The 21,497-nt window shown below is 38.5% G+C and overlaps 1 protein-coding gene across 36 annotated transcripts in view; it reads right to left on the bottom strand.

Moving 5' to 3' along the window:
• The window catches only part of Abi2 (abl interactor 2), a 69,120-nt gene that overhangs the window by 44,462 nt on the left and 3,161 nt on the right, over window positions 1–21,497 (bottom strand). For all 36 annotated transcript variants that reach the window (XM_090354661.1, XM_090354660.1, XM_090354666.1 and 33 more), the window contains exon 2: window positions 4,620–4,787. In XM_090354661.1, coding sequence (XP_090210787.1) covers window positions 4,620–4,787 — 168 coding nt within the window. The remainder of the gene's footprint in view (window positions 1–4,619; window positions 4,788–21,497) is intronic.

The following is a 21,497-nucleotide window of genomic DNA, read 5'->3' as shown; positions in this document are numbered from 1 at the left end:
CTTCCACTGCTAGTGCCAAGCTGGTCTCGCATGCTGCAGGCTCCCCCCCATGACACTTCAGCCACACAGTGCCAAGTCCAGGTTCCTATGGAATTCCTCATATCACCTTGATGAGTCATATTGGCTCCCAGAGCTCCTGTGCAAGCCTGAGCCCCACTGCCAGATCTCCCTCATGAACCCAAGCACATGCTCAGGGCCCCAGCGGATGACAGGAAGGAACTTGTATAAAAACCTTGTTTTAGGCTTATCCATGCATTTTTGTTTCCCATTACCACAGATAATTGAGAGTTGACTGTACTGGATAACACTACCTCAGTTAGCTGCCCATCAGTGTGGGAAAATATCTGCAATTAAAGTTACAGTTTGTTAACTCAACTAAGTGGGTAGTTTTTTAATGTCATAAATTTCTTATTAGTAAGCTAATGTTTTAACTAAATATTCAAGTACTTAAATCATAAATGTTATCCAAATTACCCATTTTCTACAAGTAATTTATTAACAAACTTAAAAAATAACTTCCAATTACCCATTCTTCATAAAATAACATGAAAACTACCATAGGACATAAGGAAGTATGCAAAACCTAAAGTTTATGCATAATTACAGAACAATAGCCTTAGGTGGTACTCCTTAACTTAAAACTAATTTTAAACATATTTATATATTTAATCAAACTATATTTTTGGAAACTATATATTTTACAATAAAAATTATCCTACATATTGAATTTGTCGATTTTACCTTCCACTGTGTCTTGAGAATAATTAATTGCAGCCCACATTTATTTAACAATCACTTATTTCTGTCTCCTTTACTTATGCCCTATGCACTTCTGGCCCAAGAAATCCTATTCAGCTCTCTACCTACTCATTACTACTGCTTCTTACTTATTCTATTCAAATAGCTTTAAAAGATGCATTATTTAGGCTATATACTCAACTGTCACTTTATATGATACACAAAAATTCATTAGCAGGGACCAGGAGTTTGGCCTAGTGGTAGAGTGCTTGCCTAACATACACAAAGACCTGAGTTCAATTCCTCAATACATACACAGAAAAGGCTGGAAGTGGTGCTCTGGCTCAAGTGGTAGAGCTCTAGCCTTGAAAAAACCTGAGGACAGGGCTCAGGCCCTGAGTATAAGCCCTGGGACTGCCCTGGGACTGGTTTAAAAAAAAAAAAAAAAAAAAGAATCATTAGCTAAATACCTACACTTATAATCTGGGCTGCCCTTTGGAGCATTCACCTTCTTCCTTGAACCTGCTACCCTTTCTCCTTTTCTTACCTAAGAACTTTGGAAATCTAATGAAGTAAATAAATTATTCTCTCCCACTGTTTTTTGCTTATTGTCATCATTTATTTACTCATGTAATCTCTCCTAATTGCCCCTGTTAATTAACAAAATGTTGTCATAGTCACATGTGGTGGCTCACGCCTGTAATCCTAGCTACTCAGGAGGCTAAGATCTGAGGATCACAGTTCAAAACCAGCCCGAGCACAAAAGTCCATGAGACTCTATGGGAATTAATGCACCTTCTATCTGGCAAATATCATGTAACCCTTTTATTAATTACAATAAAAATATTTTTTAAAAAAGTCTATGAGACTCATCTCCAATTAACCACCAGAGAACCGGAAGTGACACTGTGGCTAAAGGGTAGCCTTGAGCTAAAGAGCTCAGGGACAGTGCCCAGGCCTAGAGTTCATGTCCCACAATCCACAAAAAAAAAAGTTATCATTACTTCTTAGAAACTTTAGTACATTAATTTATTTTCTATATTAGCTCTTTTCTTCTTTCTTTTGCAAGTCCTTTGTAAATACAAAATTTTTAAATCATCAAATACAAAACTTGAAACTTTATATCAAGTTAATAATTTTTCAACTCTCCTTCCAAAAGTTTATTTATTTGAAATACCACTGAGTCTTCACGGGGCCTTTCTAAAATAAAATTTCCTCTTACTCATTAAATTCATTAATTCTTTTTTTTCCTCTAATTTGAAAACTAGCAGTACAAAAGCAATGAAGGATAAAATATCCACAAAAGTTTAGATGAGATGTAAAGAAACCTTTAAAATGTTAAATTCACACTAAAAATTAAAGTCCTCTAACTCTCATAAATTTTCAAGTTGCATTATTATGAATTATACTATATCAAAGATAGTTAACAATACAAATTTGCTAAACTTTTAGGCTCTCAAAAATTGCTAGTTTAACCAATTTTAAAAATGCTAAACTCTAAAAATATACAAATAACAATATGCACATTTTAAAATTATTTTAATTCCACAAAAGTTCTATTATTTATGTTTAAAAGAAGTGATAGTACAACATGGCACTAAATTACTCAAAATGACAAAAATGCAAAAATTGACAACTTTAAACATCTCTTTGGGACAGATCAAACTTTTATCATTTTAAATTTTTTTGGAAATTATATTTTCTATCAGTTTTCTATTGAAGGAACTTTCATTTTTTTGAGGTAGGACCTTACTAGCCCAAACGGGCCTTAAACTGAATACTTTTACCTCAGCATTCAGAGTACTAGGATTACATATATACATCACTGCATCGAGGCATCCAGAAGCATTGTTGTTTTAAATGGTCCTAAAATATTAAAATGATTATGCCAACATGCTACCACTGAGAACATTCACAAAAAGATTATGCTAACATGAAAAATGTGAGTTTTAAGAGCAGACTTCAAAAATTCTATACCTATTTTTATATCACAGATACAATTTTACCACTATGGAAGGAAATATTATAAAGAAAAAGAAAGCTAGGCGTGGTAGCTCACATCTATAATTCTAGCTACTCAGGAGGCTGATATCTGAGGATCAAGGTTCAAAACCAGCCCGGGCACTAAAGATTGTGGACTCTTTTCTCCAATTAACTACTAGAAAATGGGAAGTGGAGCTGTAACACAAGAGGTAGGGTGGCAGCCTTGAGCTGAAGAGCTCAAGGAGAGCACCCAGGCCCAGAGTTCAAGTTCCATGACCCACCCTCCCCCGCAAAAAAAAATGAAAGAAAAGAAAAAGAAAAAAAGAGAGAAAGAGAATATTAATAGTGAAAAGATTTGGCAGAGAAAACTGAAAGACTTAGAAAAAAATCATATTAAGTGAAGTAAGCCAGACTCAAAGGAACATAAGCTCAATGGTTTCCCTCATTTGTCATAATCAGTAGAAACTTTGGGCTCTCCTAGCAGAGATTTACAATAGAACAAAACCTAGATACATAAGGCCATATAGTATGATGCTAAATGAAAGGACCTCTAGGATATAGAAACAAAAGCCATATAATGAGTGATTGTTGTCCTTAATGTACTGTTATCTCTCATTTCTTTTACTGTCCCTTAGATCTCATATTGTTACAGTATTTCACCTTGTTATCTGATATATTGCATATATGCATATTTGGTTATTTGAAATTGGATAGGGAAGGGGGGAAAACAAGATGAGGGGTGGGGGGAGGGAAATGGGGACCAAGTCATGAGAAAGGGTATCAATGTATGTGAAGTAATGCACCTTCTATCTGGTGAATATAATGTAACCCTTTTATTAATTACAATAAAAATATATGGGGAAAAAAAGATTTGGCAGAGAAGTTTGTTTTTCCATTTCGTTCCTGTATTTTCATGAGTGAATTCTGTATTTTAAAAAAAAATAACATTTTAAAGTTCTATTTTTACAAGGTTCTCTAAATCTCTTAATCTTTCTAGTACTATAAATAAGTCTAGTAATCATTACAGTAAACATAAAACCTGAGTGAGGGGTATAGCTCAGTGACAGAAGACTTTGTTCTAACACTGCGAAATAATAAACAAAACCTAGGAGCTCCACCATAGTGGCTCACATCTATATTCCTTAACTACCCAGAAAGCTGAGATCTGAGGACTACGGTTCAAAGCCAATCTGGGCAGCAAAGACTTCCAGACTCTTACTTCCAATTGACCATCAAAAAGCCAGAAGTAAGGCTATAGCTCAAGTGGCCAAGTGATATCCTAGGAGCAAAATACAAAAAGCTCAGGGATAGGGGCCGGGAGTTTGGCCTAGTGGTTAAAGTGCTTGCCTAGTATGCATGAAAACCCAGGTTTGATTCCTCAGTACCACATACATAGAAAAAAGCCAGAAGTGGTGCTGAGGCTCAAGTGGTAGAGCTCTAGCTTTGAGAAAGTCTAAGGACAGTGCTCAGACCCTGAGCTCAAGCCCAGGACTGGCAAAAAAAAAGCTCAGGGATAGCACCCAAGCCCTGAGGTTAAGCCCCAGGGGGTCAAGTCCCCCAGAACTGACACCAAGAAAAATAAAATAACATTTAAAAACCCAAGAGAAATAATAAACAAGCCACCACGCCATCAGACTTAAAACAATAAAGTTTTACAAAAACAACAAAACATGACAAATTTTCACTTCCAAGCAAATTATGTTACCATGATAAATAACTTTTAATACAATCTATTAAAATTTACTTTCCTATCTACTCCACAAAATTAATAAAATAATATAGAATTTGTATTTACCAAATAATACACGCACATTAACTCACATAATAAAGGTTGTCAATCAACATGATACACTGTGCATATTGTTCTTATAGACAAGTAAGAAAATGACATGGCTCACTTGTGAAATGTGATTGATTGAAGATTCCATCCTTCGTAACTGGGATGCCTGGATATCCAGCATCTGTAGGACATTGTTGGCCAAGGTGTTTATCAGATAGGCAACGCTTGCTAAAGATTGGGTGGTATAGGCTTTGGTTTCTTCTAGGGCTCGTTGTTTATCTGATGACTATGGGAAAAGCAAATTAGTAATCATTATTTCAAAGATAACCCATTTCTATTAAACACCAACAAAAATACTACTTAAAACCATAACTAAATCTACACACATAGCCAAAAATATTCTGAAAACCAATCATAAAATTCATGAAAATCCCAATCTACACTAGTGACTAAGTTCCTCCTTTTTTTTTTGCCAATCCCGGGACTTGAACTCAGGGTCTGAACACTGTTCTTGAGCTTTCTCAAAGCTAGAGCTCTCCCACTTGAGCCACAGCACTATTTCTGGCCTTTTTTTTTTTTTTTAACGTAGGTGGGGTTTTTTTGGTTTGTTTGTTTTTGTTTTTGTGCCAGTCCTGAGCTTCAACTCAGGGCCTGGGCTCTGTCCTTGAACATACTTTGTTCAAGGCTAGCACTTTGCTACATGAACCACAGTGCTTTTGCTGTGCGTGTGGCTCCAAGGAATCAAACCCAGGTGCATGCCAGCTAAGCACTCTACCACTAGACCAAACTAAACTCCTAGCCCAAGTTCCTTCATATTTAATGTTAGATATTCCCTTGTACAAATGAAAATGAAATCCTGAAGCTGTTATTTTAAAACTGCGATCAAAGTCACGGTTTAGAAAGGCAATATTGATTTAAATGCATAAATTCTGATATAGGCTTTCTTACTTTTCTTACTTTTTTTCGCCCTAACATGTGCAATGTGGTAAAATGTGACTATACTGTAGTTAAGTATGTCTCACCAAAATATTAATGATAAAATTTAAAATATGGGGCCGGGAGTTTGGCCCAGTGATAGAGTGCCTGCCTAGCATGCATGAAGACCTGGGTTCGATTTCTTGGTACCACATACACAGAAAGAGCCAGGTGGCTTAGGGTAGAATGCTTGCATTGAGGAAAGCCCAAGGACAGTGCTCAGGCCCTGAGTTCAAGCCCAGGACTGGCAAAAAAAAAAATTAAAAATGTTAATGACAAAAATAAAAATAATGAAAAGATTCTTTCTTCCTGAGCTTTAGGTATGACAACCCTATCATATAAAATTGCAAAATCATAAACTCCATTAGAGACAAAGACTATTCAACAAAAAGTGTCTAAATTATTTCCAAGGTTGCAGAGCAAAGCAATGGCAGTTAAACACTTGTATACTATCAAATGCCAAATAATATGTTCTCACCTTAGTTCTGTAGAAAGATTCTGTGGTTCAGGAGATAGTTTAACACCAAAAATCTTTTAGGATCATCACTATTCTTTGCTACAATATGTCAATTTGAACAACTGTCACAGTTTCTCAGTTTCCTCAGTCCCAAGGTAAAGGAGATAAATTCTGATTAAGCTGTACTGAGAAGCTGTGAACCTTAAATAGGATAAGGATTGCAAAATCACATTTTTTTTTTTTTTGTGGGTCATGGGACTTGAACTCAGCCTGAGTGGTGTCCCAGCTCAAGGCTACTGCCCTACCCTTGAGCCAACCCCTACTTCCCATTTTCTAGAGGGAGCTATCAGGCCTGGCTTGTAAAATCACTTTTTGAAACACAACCAGATGTAACAACTGTCAATCACCATGGTCACAGTCTTATCTCTCCCACAAGGTTTGAAATCAGAATCAATAAACACAGAGACAAAACTTTTCAAGGTAGGGTTAAGAAAAAGCAGTTCTTAGTGGCATGGCACCTAATCACCGCCACCGTGGCTCACGCCTGTAATCCTAGTTGCTCAGGTGGCTGAGATCTGAGGATCAAGGTTCAAAGCCAGCCCAGGCACAAAAGGACCTGAGACATTTATCTCCAATTAACCTCTAGAAAAGGGAAGTGGGGCTTGGCTCAAGTATAGGGCACTGGCCTTGAGCTGAAGAGCTCAGGGACAATGCCCAGGCCCAGGGGTAGGGTGGTAGCCTTGAGCTGAAGAGCTAAGGGACAGCACCCAGGTTGAATTCAAGCCCCATGACCCACAAAGAAAGAAAGAAAGAAAGAAAGAGAGAAAGAAAGAGAGAGAGAGAGAGAGAGAGAGAGAGAGAGAGAGAGAGAGAGAGAGAGAGGGAGGGAGGGAGGGAGGGAGGGAGGGAGGGAGGGAGGGAGGGAGGAGAGGAGAGGAGAGGAGAGGAGAGGAGAGGGGAGGGGAGGGGAGGGGAGGGGAGGGGAGGGGAGGAGGGAGGAGGGGGGAGAGGGGGGGAGGAAAAGTAGTTCTTTAGCTGAAGATAAGTACTTCTGAAAACATACATGTGGTGATGATAATCAAGAGGGCATTTCCTTCCACAATAAATGACCAAAGCAAGGAAATCACTGATGTGCTTGAGGCACATCATACATACAGTAGGGATATGACAAGAAACACTGTAGTGCATGGAGATATACAATAATCTTCTAAAGAAAGCAGCTAGGCATAGAGTACTGCTGCTGCTTCTCTACAGATAAACACTAAACTGAAAGACTGCTTCATGGCAAGGGTAATAAGCAAGAGGCTCCTGATACTGCTGAGGCACTTACTTCTACAGAACCTTTATAGACCCTGAGCTACTTAAAGCCTTAATTTACTTTTCCATTGCTCAGAAAACATACAAGCAAAGCCCTATCCACCCAGTTGAGATACAGAAAGAATTTATCCACCTAGCTGGGCAGACCTTCCTGAAGACATTGGCTCCCAGGGACCTGAAGAATTAACCTGTTCATCCTTCTTGCACTGACAGATACCCTATCTAAATGCAATGACATGCCCTAGGCCTCTGTACAACCCTAAGATGTGGATAGGCACCAAACACCAGGTATGCTATAATGTAGCAAGCCTGGACTCACTACAGCAGTCCTGCCTTAACACAAATGCAGAGAAACCCAAGCGTACTCTACACTTGCAGCCATGCTTACAACAGTCAATGAACCTCTCTGCCTAATGGAGCTGCACCCTACTGGTGCTAAAGTCCCATAAACCCTGAAGCCTAGGATGAAAAGACATCTACCAGCATCATCAATGTTGATTACAGCTGAAGGTGACAGCACACTAAAGCCAAGTCATCACATCCAACTAATGTCCTAGAATTCATAGTCAGAGTCTTTTACTACAAAAGCAACACTGCAAAAGTGGTAGAGCCAACAGACCCATTAGATACTATAAGGACAGAACATAGAAAAACCAGGTAACATGAGGCCTCCAAAGGGACACAACTCTCTTAACCAATGACCTCAAAGAAAACTGGCCAGATGCCCGTGGCTCACACTTTTAATACTTGCTAATCACGAGGCTGAGATCTGAGGCAGTTCAAAGTAAGCCTGGGCAGAAAAGTTTCTGTGAGAATTTTATTTCCAATTATCCACCAGAAAACCAGAAGTGGCACTGTGATTCAAAGTAGTAGAGCATGAGCCCTGAGCAAAATGAGGTCAGGCATAGCACCCAGGCCAAGATCAAGGCTCACAACCAACAGAAGAGGAGGAGAAAGAAGAGGAGGAAGAGGAGGAGGAAGAGGAAGAGGAGGAGGAGGAGGAGGAAAAAAAGGATAAAAGGAAATTAACTGGTCAATGAAGAATTGAAAAGAAATAACTTTAAGGAAACTCAATGAGATAAACAGAATACAAATAAGCCAATGAAATCAGTAATTCAAGATATCAATGAGAAAGCAAAAAAATCTAAATCATTTTAAAAGTTAGAAATCTTCGAGTTAAAGTACTCAAATGAAAACTTAAAAACTCAGCTGAAAGAATAAACAGCAAAACTGGGCATAAAGAAAAACCGCTGGGCATGAGGTCGGGTGTTCTGAAAATCTGTTTGATTCTTTTTTTTTCCTTTTCTTTTTTCTGCCAGTCCTGGGGCTTGAACTCAGGAATTAGGCATTGTCACTGAGCTTCTTTTGCTCAAAGCTAATATTCTATCACTCGAGCCACATTTCCATTTCCACTTCCAGCTCTTTTGGTAATTTATTGAACATAAGGGTCTCACAGACTCTTCTGGCTAGGCTAACTTTGAACCATGATCCTCAGATCTCAGCCTCCTGAATAGCTAGGATTACAGTTGTAAGGCACTGATACCTGGCTCCCAGTTAAATTTTAAATGGGGAAGGGGCACTTTGGGGTGAAACTCAGGGATAAGCACTTGCTTAGCTTGTGCCAGGCCCTGTTTGATCTCTATTGCTCCAAAATAAACAATGGAGAAAAAGAAAAAAATAGCCAGGCACTAGTGGCTCACATCTGTAATCCAGCTAAGGAGGTTGAGAGCTGAGATCACCATTCAAAACCAGCCCAGGCAGGAAAGACCATGAGGCTCTTATCTCCAATTAATCACAAGAAAACTGAAAGTAGTCCTCTGGCTCAAAGTGATAAAGGACTAGTCTTGAGCAAAAGAGCTATGGGTCAGTACCAGGCTCCAAGTTCAAGCCTCAATACAGTCATAAGAAAAAAAGTTCAAGAGAAAAATCTAAACACAGAAAGAGAAAAGTGTCTATCTAAATATCTTCACTTTTAAGGGAATCCACACTAGCCTAGCAGCAGGACTTCCTAACAGAAACCACATAGGCCAGAAATGAATGAGATGACATGTTCAAAGCCACAGGGGGAAAAAAGCCAACCAAAAAATATCACAGGTACTAAAGGTATCCTTTAGAAATAAAGGGACAATCTTTCAAGATAATAAAAAAATACAGACAATTCATCACCACGTGACTGGTCCAGCATGCAAACAAAATCTCTGCAAAAAACACTAATATTTTTTTCATTTTTATTATTGCATTTTATTGCTGGGGTAATGTACAGAGGGGTTTACAATTACATTCATCAGGGATTGAGTACAATACTTCTTGAACATTAATACTCCTTTTCATGTTTTTGTCCCCCTTTCTCTCAAGAAAATTATGTTATAATTACAGCTAACTCGTGACCTAATAGACATTACTTGAACATTTCACCCAACAATGGCAGAATATTCATTCTCATCAGCAAGTAAAATGTTCTCCAGGATAGACTATGTGGCATCATAAAACAACTCAACAGAATTTTTAAAGTAAATGTCATAGCATGAGTCTTCTCTGATGCAAATGGAATAAAACTGGAATTGGTAATGAGAAATTTGTAAGGCTGCACAAACACATGGCAATTAGCATTCTCTGTAACAACACACTGGTCAGTGAAGAAGTAAAAGAAAATTTAAATTTTTTGAAACAAGTGAAAATGAAAACACAAAACACTAAAACCAATGGGAAAGTTAAACAATGGTACAGGTCTCTAATACCAACTTCATGAGACTGTAACTATAGGAGCAAAATTTGACGTCAACATGAGCAACATAGCAAGCACTGTCTCAGAAAAACAAAACGTAGATAACCATGGGCACTGGTGGTCCATGCCTATAATCCTCCTCAGTAGGCTGAGATCTGAAGATCATGGTTAAAAAGCAGTCCCAAGTAAGAAGGTCTGTGAGACTGCTACCTCTAATTTAACTGCCAAAAGTGGAGCTGTGGCTCAAGTGGCCGAATACTGCCTTGAGCAAAAGTGGTTTAAGGGCAGTGCCCAATCCCTGAGTTCAAGCTTCAGGACTGTGTGTGTGTGTGTGTGTGTGTGTGTGTGTGTGTGTGTGTGTGTGTGTGTGTGTGCGCACACACACACACAAGCACTCCTAACTACTGAGGAGGCAGACTAAGAGTTTAAGGTCAGCCCCAATATAATTCCTCACTGAATTAAAGAAATAAATCCAAAAGTTCATATGAAGACACAAAAGACACTGAAATAGCAAAAGCAATTCTCAGTAAAAAGAGCACCAATGGATGGATGTACCACAATACCCAATTTCAAATTATACCACAAAGGCAAAGGTTGGTACAAAGACTCAAAGATCAATGGAACACAGTAGAAGACTGAGGAATAAAATCACACAGCTATGGTCAAATAATTTTTGTCATAGTATTGATTCTTCCCATCTATTTTTTCTTTCTCTCCTTTCTTTCTTTCTTTCCTTCTTTCTTTTTCTTTCTCTCTTTCCTCCTTCTCCCCTTCTCCCTCTCCTCTTTCTTTTTCTTTTGCTCAGGCTGACTGGGACCTGTAATTCTCCTGATCAGATTCCAATGTAGGTAGAATGGCAAGTGCATACAATCATACTCAGCTATTGATTAAAAAGAGGGTTTCTGTTTGCCAAAGTTGTCTTCTTATCTGGATCCTCAGATATCAACCTTCTAAAAGTAGCTAGGATTACAGGGGTGAGCCACTAGAACCCAGCACAAGTATCAATATTTTATGAACAAATTTCATTTTCTACCATTCCAATGGATGAAGTTATTTCATTTTTGTGCCAATGGGCTAGAATACTTTGCCTAAAACGAACAGATGTTAGGGCCTAGAAAATGACACCTATGAGAAATGCATGCCCATCTCCTTCCACACTGTCATAAAAAGGGGCAAGCTTTAAGAAGGGGCACATGGACACATTTTCAGATTTTCCCAGCCAGAGAAGGCATAGAAGACTCATAGTTCAGCCTAATCTGTAAAGCATCCTCTCCCTCCTCCAGTGTGTTAGCCTACTTCCATCTCCTAATGAAAGAGGAAGAGGGACAGAAGAAAAAAGAGAAATATGTTTATTGTGGGGGAGCTTTATCACCAGAAGCATTCACTGACAAACCTACTTGGCTTTAGTATGAACTCTCTAAGAAAAAACTGAAACTTACTATTCAATTTGTTCTGGGATTGATAATCAGAAGAAAAGTAAGAACCCTACAAACTTCTGGAGAAGTAAAAATTCTTCAGCATCGTTAACATTAGGTTGATTATCCACCTTAACTATTTTACTTCTGCTAAATAGGACCACGTGTCTGATAGGAAATTTAGGTTATTAAGTAATAAGGTGGCAGGAATAGATAATAATTAGGAAGCACAAGTTTGAGAATGCAAAAGAGATTTTTCTTTACAAATTATTATTTGTCTCTTTCTCTTCCCTAGCAGTACCACTACTCTGACCTAGTCATGTCCATTTCACTGCAATTATTTTGATTCTGGGAACTAACTATGCTCAAACTGGTAGATTGCCATTATCAGTTCTTATTTCATCAGTTAGCTCTTCAACGTATTCAGTGATATCTCCTAGTCACTCCCTATGATGTCACTAAGTTCAATCAATTCATTTCAATAAAATCCTTATTCAGTGAACATGTGTAATAGCAGCATTCAAAATGAAGTCAAGAAGTTTTCTGGTACAAAGACAAGCAAATAAACAAAAAATGTCCACAGAAAAATGGTAAGGGATACAGATATTCAAGTAGGAATGACTCTGTGAAAGGAGCTTCAAAGAATATAGTTTACACACTAAGAAGTGTTGAGAGAAGTGAATCCATGTAAAAATCCATCAGCCCACCCAAAGCTAAAAAAGCAAAGAGTTCAGTGCTTCTGGACTAAATCATCAGTTCCCTAATGTCTAACATGCATGAAACCCTAGGTTTGATTCCTCGGTACCACATACACAGAAAAAGTTGGGAGTGGCACTGTGGCTCAAGTGGCAAAGCGCCTTGAGCAAAGAGTGTCCAAGGACAGTGTCCAGGCCCTGAGTTCAAGCTCCAGGACTGGCAATAAAATAAAATACAGTAATTATTTCTCAAAATATTATAAAGCAAAAATATCACACATGCAGGACTAAGAATGTAGCTTATTAGGAAAGTACCTGACTGATGTGTGACAATGTACACATGCAATCACAGAACTAAGATCACAATACCAGACTTAATAATAGAGCTGAAAGGAGGGAATGCACTCTATAAAAAGTATGGCATTCAAATTAAAGTGAGTCATACAAATGAGGTGAAAAATAGTAAAGCATAATTAAGTAAACATGAATAACTCCACAATAAAAACTCAAAGCAGTGACTGGGAGTTTGGCCTAGTGGTAGAGTGCTTGCCTGGCATGCACAAAGACCCTAGGGTTCAACTTCTTGGTACCATATACATACAAAAGCCCAAAGTGGTGTTGTGGCTCAAGTGGTAGAGTGCTAGCCTTGAGAAAAAGCCCAAGAACAGTACCCAAGCCCTGAGTTCAAGCCCCAGGACTGGCCAAAAAACAAACACAAAGCAGAAACCCAGCTATATAAAGTGGTAGAGCTGTTGCCTAGCAAGCACAAAGCCCTGAGTCCAATCCCTAATGCCAACAAAAAAGGAAAAAGAAAAATTTGTCACCAGGCAGGATGGCTCAAGCCTGTAATCCTACCTACTTGGGAGCCTGAGATCTGAGGATTAAGGTTCAAAGCCAGCCTGGGTACTAAAGGACCCGAGACACTTATCTCCAATAGAAAACAGGAAGTGGGGCTTGGCTCAAGGGTAGAGTGGTAGCCTCAGCTCAAGGACAGTGCCCAAGCCAAGTTCAAGCCCCATGACCCACAAAAAAAAGAAAGAAGAAAAAATTGTCATTGTCTTGAAAATCTAAAGAACTGTCCAAGACTAAAATTACCTTAAAGGGTTATAATAAATACAACACACATTTCTAAACTGCATTTTTTATCTAGTAAATACATGTGGAACAAATGGCAAAAATTGAAGAGAAATGTGAAGATTAAGTGGTGTATACAACGTCCTTATTTTGATGGCTGTTTTGTGAAAGAACAGAATAAAAATGTTCATGTTTAGCCGGGCGCAGTGGCTCACACCTATAATCCTAGCTACTCAGGAGATCTGAGGATCATGGTTCAAAGCCAGCCCAGGCACTAATGGCCAATTAATCACTAGAAAATGGACAGTGGGGCTGTGGCTGAAAGCAGTAGCCTTGAGCTGAAGAGCTCAGGGACAGCACCTAGGCAGAGTACAAGCCCCATGACCCACCCACCCCCAAAAAAGTTCATGTTTGTACAAAAAACATTAATCAGTGTTCACAAGGGGTCAGACACTCAAGATAGGCAACTTACTCTCAACTAGTTCAGAGAGAATAAAGGATGTTTGAGATGGAGACTTTAAAAAATTAATCAAAACTATAAGAAATTTAGAATAATGTCAATGGAGAAAGATCAACTGCAACAAATGCACCACTGTGAATTTAATCCTACTTAAAAATAAAATGAATTCCAGAAGGGGTAACATTATTGTTGACTTTTTAAAAATTTTATTGTCTTTAAGTAGTTGTAGAAAAGCAGTGCCATTTAACAAAGCACTTCATGAATTCAATGCATCTTGATCAATGTCACCCCATTCAAAATTATCACCCCACTTTGATCCATCTCTCCGCTTACTTTACTTAATTTTATGGTGTATACAATGAATTCTTGACTGTATTCTCCCCCACCTCTCTCCCCTCAGTCTCACACCACCTCTTTCAAGTACTATTTCCTGGTGCTTTTTTGTTATTGTTGTTGTTGAATTTTGACTTTGCTTTTCTAAAAAAAATTCACTATTTGAGCTCCCCATAGAGTCTACTATACTTCAGTTATTTCATTTATAACTATTTGCATAGCACCCAGTGTTGTTTTGATTTCCTTTACTGCCAGAGCTGTTGATACCTCTCTTTATGTCACTAGCCCATTTATTAAATAGATTGCTATTTCTTTGAGAATTTAGTTTTTTGAGCTCCAAGACTATCAGGCCCCTGTCTAATGTATAGCTGGTAAAAATCTTAGCTATCTTTGATCTGTTGTGTTTCTAGATCTTTAAGTTTCACCCAAATGAGAGAAAATTTTCCATTAACTTCAGGTTTTACCATCATTAAAATCTGACCTATAAAACCTTTTAATTATCCTGTCAAAATATAACAAGTATGTCAAGATGGCAACCATCTACAGTTACCTCATCATACAAAAAGATTTGTATATAAATTACTCATGGTATGCATCATGATGTCAGAAGTTAATTACCCCCGTGCATGTCACATACTTAAAATAATTGTTCAATTTTTTTGTTTATTTGGTTTTTTTGTCAGTCATGGGGCTTGAACTCTGGGACTGGGCACTATCTCTGAGCTCTTCAGCTCAAGGCTTAGCACTCTACTTCTTGAGCCACAGTGCCTCTTCCAGTTTCCTGGTGGTTAATTGGAGATAAGACGCTCATGGTGGTACCCGGGATGGCTTTGAACCACAATCCTCAGATCTCAGCCTCCTGAGTAGCTAGGATTACAGGTCTAAGCCACCAGTACCAGCCAATTGCTTCAGTTTTAAAGAACTCATCTTGTGTTACATAGGAATACTACTCATCAAAAATGAATACATTCAAAAGTACTAAATCGAAACTTTTACTATATTTATCTTAATGTAAAATGATAAGCCTTTTCTCTTTCAAATCATTCATTTTTCATATTAATATTTGATAACCTGGTTAATGACCAAACTATAAATATCTTGAAGCACAGAGTCTGAAATTATCACCGAAGTAATTATTATTATTATTATTCATTTGTGGGGCTGGAACCATGGGCCTGAATGTTGTCCCTGAGCTCCTCAGCTCAAGGCTAGTGTTCTACCACTTGGATCACAGTGACTTTTATGGTTTTCTGGTGGCTAGTTGGAAATAAAAAGTTTCATGGTTTTTTATGCCCAATCTGGCTTTTAACTGTGATCCTCAGATCTCAGACTCCTCAGTAACTAGGATTACAGGTGTGAGCTACCAGCTCCCCGCAAATTTTAGGGTGTTTTTTTTGTCTGTTTTTGTTTATGCCAATCCTGGGGCTAGAACTCAGGGGCTGAGCACTGTCCTTAAGCTTTCTCAAGGCTCATGCTCTACAACTTGAACCATAGCAACACTTCTGGCTCTTTTTTGTGTGTGTGGTACCAAGGAATGGAACCCAGGGCTTTGTGCATGCCAGGCAAGTATTATACCACTAGGCCAAACTCCCAGGCTCCCTCTCGCCCCAAATCTTTTTTTTTTTTTTGCCAGTCTTGGGGCTTGAGTTCAGGTCCTGAGCACCGTCCTTGGGCTTTCTCAAGGCTAGGGCTCTACCATTTGATCCACAGCACCACTTCTGGCTTTTTCTATGTATGTAGTACAGAGGAAGGCAGGCACTCTACCACTAGGCCAAACTCCTGGCCTCCCAAATCTTATATGTAGGTTTCCTAAAATATTTAAGTAAAAATCCCATTATGAAGATGCAATAACTAAGTAAGCAAATTTCCCAATTTGAAACCTAGGAGTTCTACTAGTTACGTAAGTCTAGCTCTTTCCTCTGCCCTTTTCTCTCTGCTTCCTGGCTCATGAGGCAAGCGTGTGTCTTACCATACTTTCCCATCATGAAGAGTGGCCTGGTCTAAAGTCCAAAACCCTAGGGGTATTTGGTCATGGACTATTATATCCAAAACCAAAAGCCAAAACAAACTTTCCAAGTTAATTGCCTCAAGTATTTTCTTATACTGATGGAAGACTAATAAAAGGGACCATGGATGTATCAGCCAAGGCCCAACTAGAAGAAACAGTTGCCCTTTAAGAAAAGCTTATATATGGGCCGGGAGTTTGGCCTAGCATGCACGAAGACCCGGGTTCGATTCCTCGGTACCACATACATAGAAAAAACAAAGCCGGAAGTGGTGCTGAGGCTCAAGTGGTAGAGCTCTAGCCTTGAGAAAGTCCAAGGACAGTGCTCAGGCCCTGAGCTCAAGCCCAGGACTGGCAAAAAAAAAAAAAAAAAAAAGCTTATATGGCCAGGAGTTTGGCCTAGTGGTAGAGTACTTGCCTAGCATGCACCCAGACCCAGCTTTGATTCCTCGGTACCACATACATAGAAAAAAGCCGGAAGTGGTGCTGAGGCTCAGGTGGTAGAGCTCTAGCCTTGAGAAAGTCCAAGGACAGTGCTCAGGCCCTGAGCTCAAGTCCAGGACTGGCAAAAAAAAAAAAAAAAAAAAAAAAAAAAAGCTTATATAAAGAAATGACATTGAGATATCACAACTAAAATTTAAATAATAGAATTGACCCACTAGGAACAGATTGATGTAACACTATCAGAGAACAAAGCAGCGAGCAAAAACTGGAAATCTTAATTCCATGAGCATAGCAACCTATACAAGAAAACTGCCACATCATTATTGTTGGCCCTAGAACCTACCAGTACCAGTAAATGTATGTCATGCTTTAAAAAAAAAAAGTACAACATTATTATCATTCAGTTCTCATAAAACTCTAGTATTTACAGTCCTCCCCACAAAAATATCCCTTAAAATATCCATACTACTTTGGCTACCATAAACTGCAGCCACAGAACAAAGTTAACCTCCCATCTATTTCCCTCTCTAAATAACACAAGTGCATCATATTCTTTAATTAAGCATAGATTGCATCAGGAATACTGACTCTAAGCAAGTTTTCACTTTTCAAATTCTGTAGTACGAGACCATATATATTACAAAGTGGAATTAGTACTGAACAAGCCAATCCACAGTACTTGACACAAACTCAAACTAGAAAAAAACAGAAAAAAATATGTACGAACTTTCATTGTAAATGAAATGTACACTTATAGTGAGAAAAAATAATCTTTCCTTTTTTGAAATATGTATTTTAAGCCATGAAAAAGTTACACTAGAAGTAAGTATTCTAAAACTAAAGTGGAATGTGCTATGTTTAATGGAAAATGTTAAATATAACAAATAAAGGAGAAAGAGATACCCTACATGCATGTGTGCATGAATAGATGTATGTGTATGCACACACACACACATATTTGGGGGATGGGGAGTTTTCTCATTTTCTTTCATTCTTTCTTTCTTTTCCTTTCCTGTGCTGTGGATTTTACCCAAGACCTCATATGTGCTATATGGGCTGTGCTATCATTGAGCCAAACCTTCCAAACCTAAATGCATATTTATAGTAAGACAACTTATAAGAACAATAAAATAAAATGAGTCTGAAATTATATTAAAAGAGTTAGGCAGGGAGTTTGGCCTCCTGGGAAGAGTGCTTGCCTAGCATACCGGAAGACCCAGGTTGAAATTCCTTGGTACCACACACATAGAAAAAGCTAGAAGTAATGCTGCTGTTACTCAAGTGGTAGAATTCTAGCCTTGAGAAAGCCCACAGCCATTGCTCAGGCCCTGAATTCAAGCCCCAGGACTGACAATAAATAAATAAATGAAGCTGGGCGTCGCTCACTCTGCCATCCTAGCTACCCAGGAGGCCGAGATCTGAGGATCCACATTCAAAGCTGGCCTAGGCACTAAAAAACTTGAGACTCTTACCTCCAATTAATCACAAGCAAACTGGAAATAGAGCTGTGGCTCCAGAGGTAGGGCAGTAGCCTTGAGCTGAAGAGCTTAGGGACAGCACCCAGGTCTAGAGTTCAAGCCTCATAACCCACAATAAATAAATAAACAAACAAACAAACAAGTCAATGAGTAATTTCTTTTCCAAAGTGAATTAAGCCACAAAGAAAAGAAGCACTCTAAGGGGGTAGGACGGTAGCCTTGAGCTGAGGAGCCCAGGGACAGTGCCCAGGCCCAGAGTTCAAGCCCCCAAGACTGACAAAAAAAAAAAAAAAGTTTGTCGAAAAGAAGCACTCTAGAATCATTCAATTCCTGCCAAAAAGGACAGAAGATCCAACTTAAAACTGTAACAAAACTGACATAAAGCTGAAAAAAGGAAAAAAACAAAAAACACTGACAATGATAAACTATGCCACATAAAATAAAAACTCCATGTTGATAGGGATGGTAAATGGGAAAGAGTTCTTTACAGTAAATGCTAAGTAACAAATGATTTAGAAATTATAGAAGACTGCCATATTGTAACAAAGTTATAATTGTTTCAAGAAAGCACTGTAAAAGGATACTAAAAGCAATCTGGGAAAACCGAAACATCGCAAATAATAGGACACAATTTCATAATGTACAGAGAATACATATTACATTGAGAATAACATATTACTTCTTACCAAACATGCAAAAAAAATGCATGAATGAAACATAATCACAAGGAATCAATCAGAAAAACTCATACTGAAGGTCCTGATAAAAGATAAAACAAAAATCAGGGACAAGGAGTTTGGCCTAGTGGTAGAGTGCTTGCGTAGAATGCACGGACACGGGTTAAATTCCTCAGTACCACATATATAGAAAAGGCTGGAAATTGGGGGGTGACTGGGGGGGGAGGGAAATGGGTACCAAGACATGTGAAAGGGTAGCAATGTATGTGAATTAATGCACCTTCTATCTGGCAAATAGCATGTAACCCTTTTACTAATTACAATAAAAAAAAATATAGAAAAAAAAAGAAAAGGCTGGAATTGGTTCTGTGGCTCAGTGGCAGAGCTCTAGTCTTGAGAAAGCCCAAAGACAGTGCTCAGGACCTGAGTACAAGCCCAAGAACTGGTAAAAAAAATAAATAAATAATAATAATAATAATAAATAAATTATTGAATTATTTTTTAAAGTTGAGCAGCTAATAATAATCATTACAATGACTAGCATATTATGAAAGTCACTAGATACAAAACAACAGAAGAAAAATGACTAATAAAGAAAGCCATCAATACTTTAACAATAAGGACATTAAGACAGTTAACTATATATAATCCATGTATTTAAACAGTAGAAACAGGGCCGGGATTTTGGCCTAGTGGTAGAGTGCTTGCCTAGCAAACACGAAGACCTGGGTTCGATTCCTTGGTATCACATACATAGAAAAATATAGAAGTGGTGCTGTGGCTCAAGTGGTAGAAACACTGATAATATAAGAAAGATCAAAACCTAGCTGGGGGGGCCAGGAGTTTGGCCTAGTGGTAGAGTGCTTGCCTACCATGCACAAAGACCCAGGTTCGATTCCTCGGTACCACATACATAGAAAAACGCCAGAAGTGGTGCTGAGGCTCAAGCGGTAGAGCTCTAGCCTTGAGAAAGTCCAAGGACAGTGCTCAGGCCCTGAGCTCAAGCCCAAGACTGGCAAAAACAAAAAAAACAAAAAAACCTAGTTGGGCCAGACACTGGTAGTTCATGCGTATAACCCTGGGTACACAGGGGATTAAGATCTGAGGATTGCAGTTCAAAACCAGCCTAGGCAAAGATTGATTAGATATCTCTACCTAACCAGCAAAAGCCAGAGGTAAAACTGTGGCTCAAATAATTGAGCACCAACCTTAAGCAGAAAAGGAGCAGCACCCAGTCTTGAATTCAGTCCAAGTACCAGCACACACATTTTATAACATCAATTTTGCCTATCATGTTTTCTGGATGCAAAAATATTAAAACTGTCTCAATTTTTATTAAAAATCATTATTAAACGTTTAATGTTATCTTCACTAGTAACCAAAGTAACAACTATTTACAATAATGCTCTAAGTATATAGATTATATATTTAGATTATATGTGCTTAATATAGGCCTTTTTCTGAATTTCTAATGTCACTGGTATTTCTGAAAGGTACCTTTCTAAGATAGAAACTTAAATGCAAGTGTTTTCAGGACAACAAATTCTTTCCTTCTTTACTCAATTTTCACACTAAATACAATCCATATTTAGGTTATTTTTATTTGTTGTAGTTCAATATTCTTTAGCATAAACTCACTACTTAATTATTTAAACAGTACATACAGTCAACAGATTTCTTTTTACTGCTTTACTCAAAGCAAAAATTATATTTCAATACAATGAGTATTAACTCAAGCCAGTGGCTAATAAAATGATAATAAGGTTAAATAGATCATTTGATCATCAATCTTGTCAATTAATTTTCATCCACTATAGGGTTACAAGCAACATCACAACCCTGACGGTCAGTTCTCTGGTCACAAAGAATAGCTAAATACAGCTTGTCGCGCTAAAATCCACTATCACCATGTTATCCTTATCCATTTTACTATAAGCAAATCACGTAAAAGTTATTGCTGAGAAAGTGCAGCAATAACATACCCAATTTGATTCTAATAGATGATAATCTAAGAGTTAAAATATACAATCTGCTAGGCACCAGTGGCTCACACCTGTAATCCTAGCTACTCAGCAGGCTGAAATCTGAGGAGCACAGTTCAAAGCCAGCCCGGCACAAAAATCTGCAAGACTCTTATCTCCAATTAACCACCAGAAAACCTGATGTGGCACTGTGGCTCAAGGAGTATCGAATGCTAGCCTTGAGCTGAAGCACTCAGGAACAGTGCCTGGGCCCAGACTTCAAGGACCCTGACCCACCAAAAAAAAAAAAAAAAGTATATAATCTACTTCTTCAAATACTAGATTGAAGAAATAAGATAATAAGATAATTTGCTGGACACTGGTGGTTCATGCCTGAATCCTAGCTATTAAACTGAGATATGATCACATTTCAGAATCAACTCAGAAGACATTTGTTGGAAACTCTTATCTTCAATTCATCCACACCAAAAAAAAAAAAAAAAAATGGAGGAATGATTCAAGTTGAACATCCTCAGACCCCTGGGAGGAGGAGAAGGGAGCTAAACAAGAGTGCTAGACTAGGATTTCTAACATGAAGCAAAACAAGAGAGGGAGGCAAGGGAGGAAAGGCAGGAAAGGCAGGAAAGGCAGGAAAGGAAGGAAGGAAAGAGGGAGGGAGGGAGGGAGGGAGGGAGGGAGGGAGGGAAGGAAGGAAGGAAGGAAGGAAGGAAGGAAGGAAGGAAGGAAGGAAGGAAGGAAGGAAGGAAGGAAGGAAGCAGGCAGGCAGGCAGGGAGGGAGGGAGGATGAGATAACTTAATTCAAATATAGCTGGCTGGGCTGTGATGGCTCACACCTGTAATCCTAGCTACTCAAGAGTCTGAGATTTGAGGATTGCAGTTCAAAACCAGCCAGGGAAGGGAAGTACCTGAGATTTTTATCTCTAACTACCAGAAAACCAGAAGTGGCACTGTGGCTCAAA

The sequence above is a fragment of the Megascapheus bottae genome, chromosome 21, assembly GCF_031878675.1.
Source record: "Megascapheus bottae isolate mThoBot1 chromosome 21, mThoBot2.hap1, whole genome shotgun sequence".
Lineage (NCBI taxonomy): Eukaryota > Metazoa > Chordata > Mammalia > Rodentia > Geomyidae > Megascapheus > Megascapheus bottae.
This window is presented reverse-complemented; position numbering and strand designations above follow the sequence as displayed.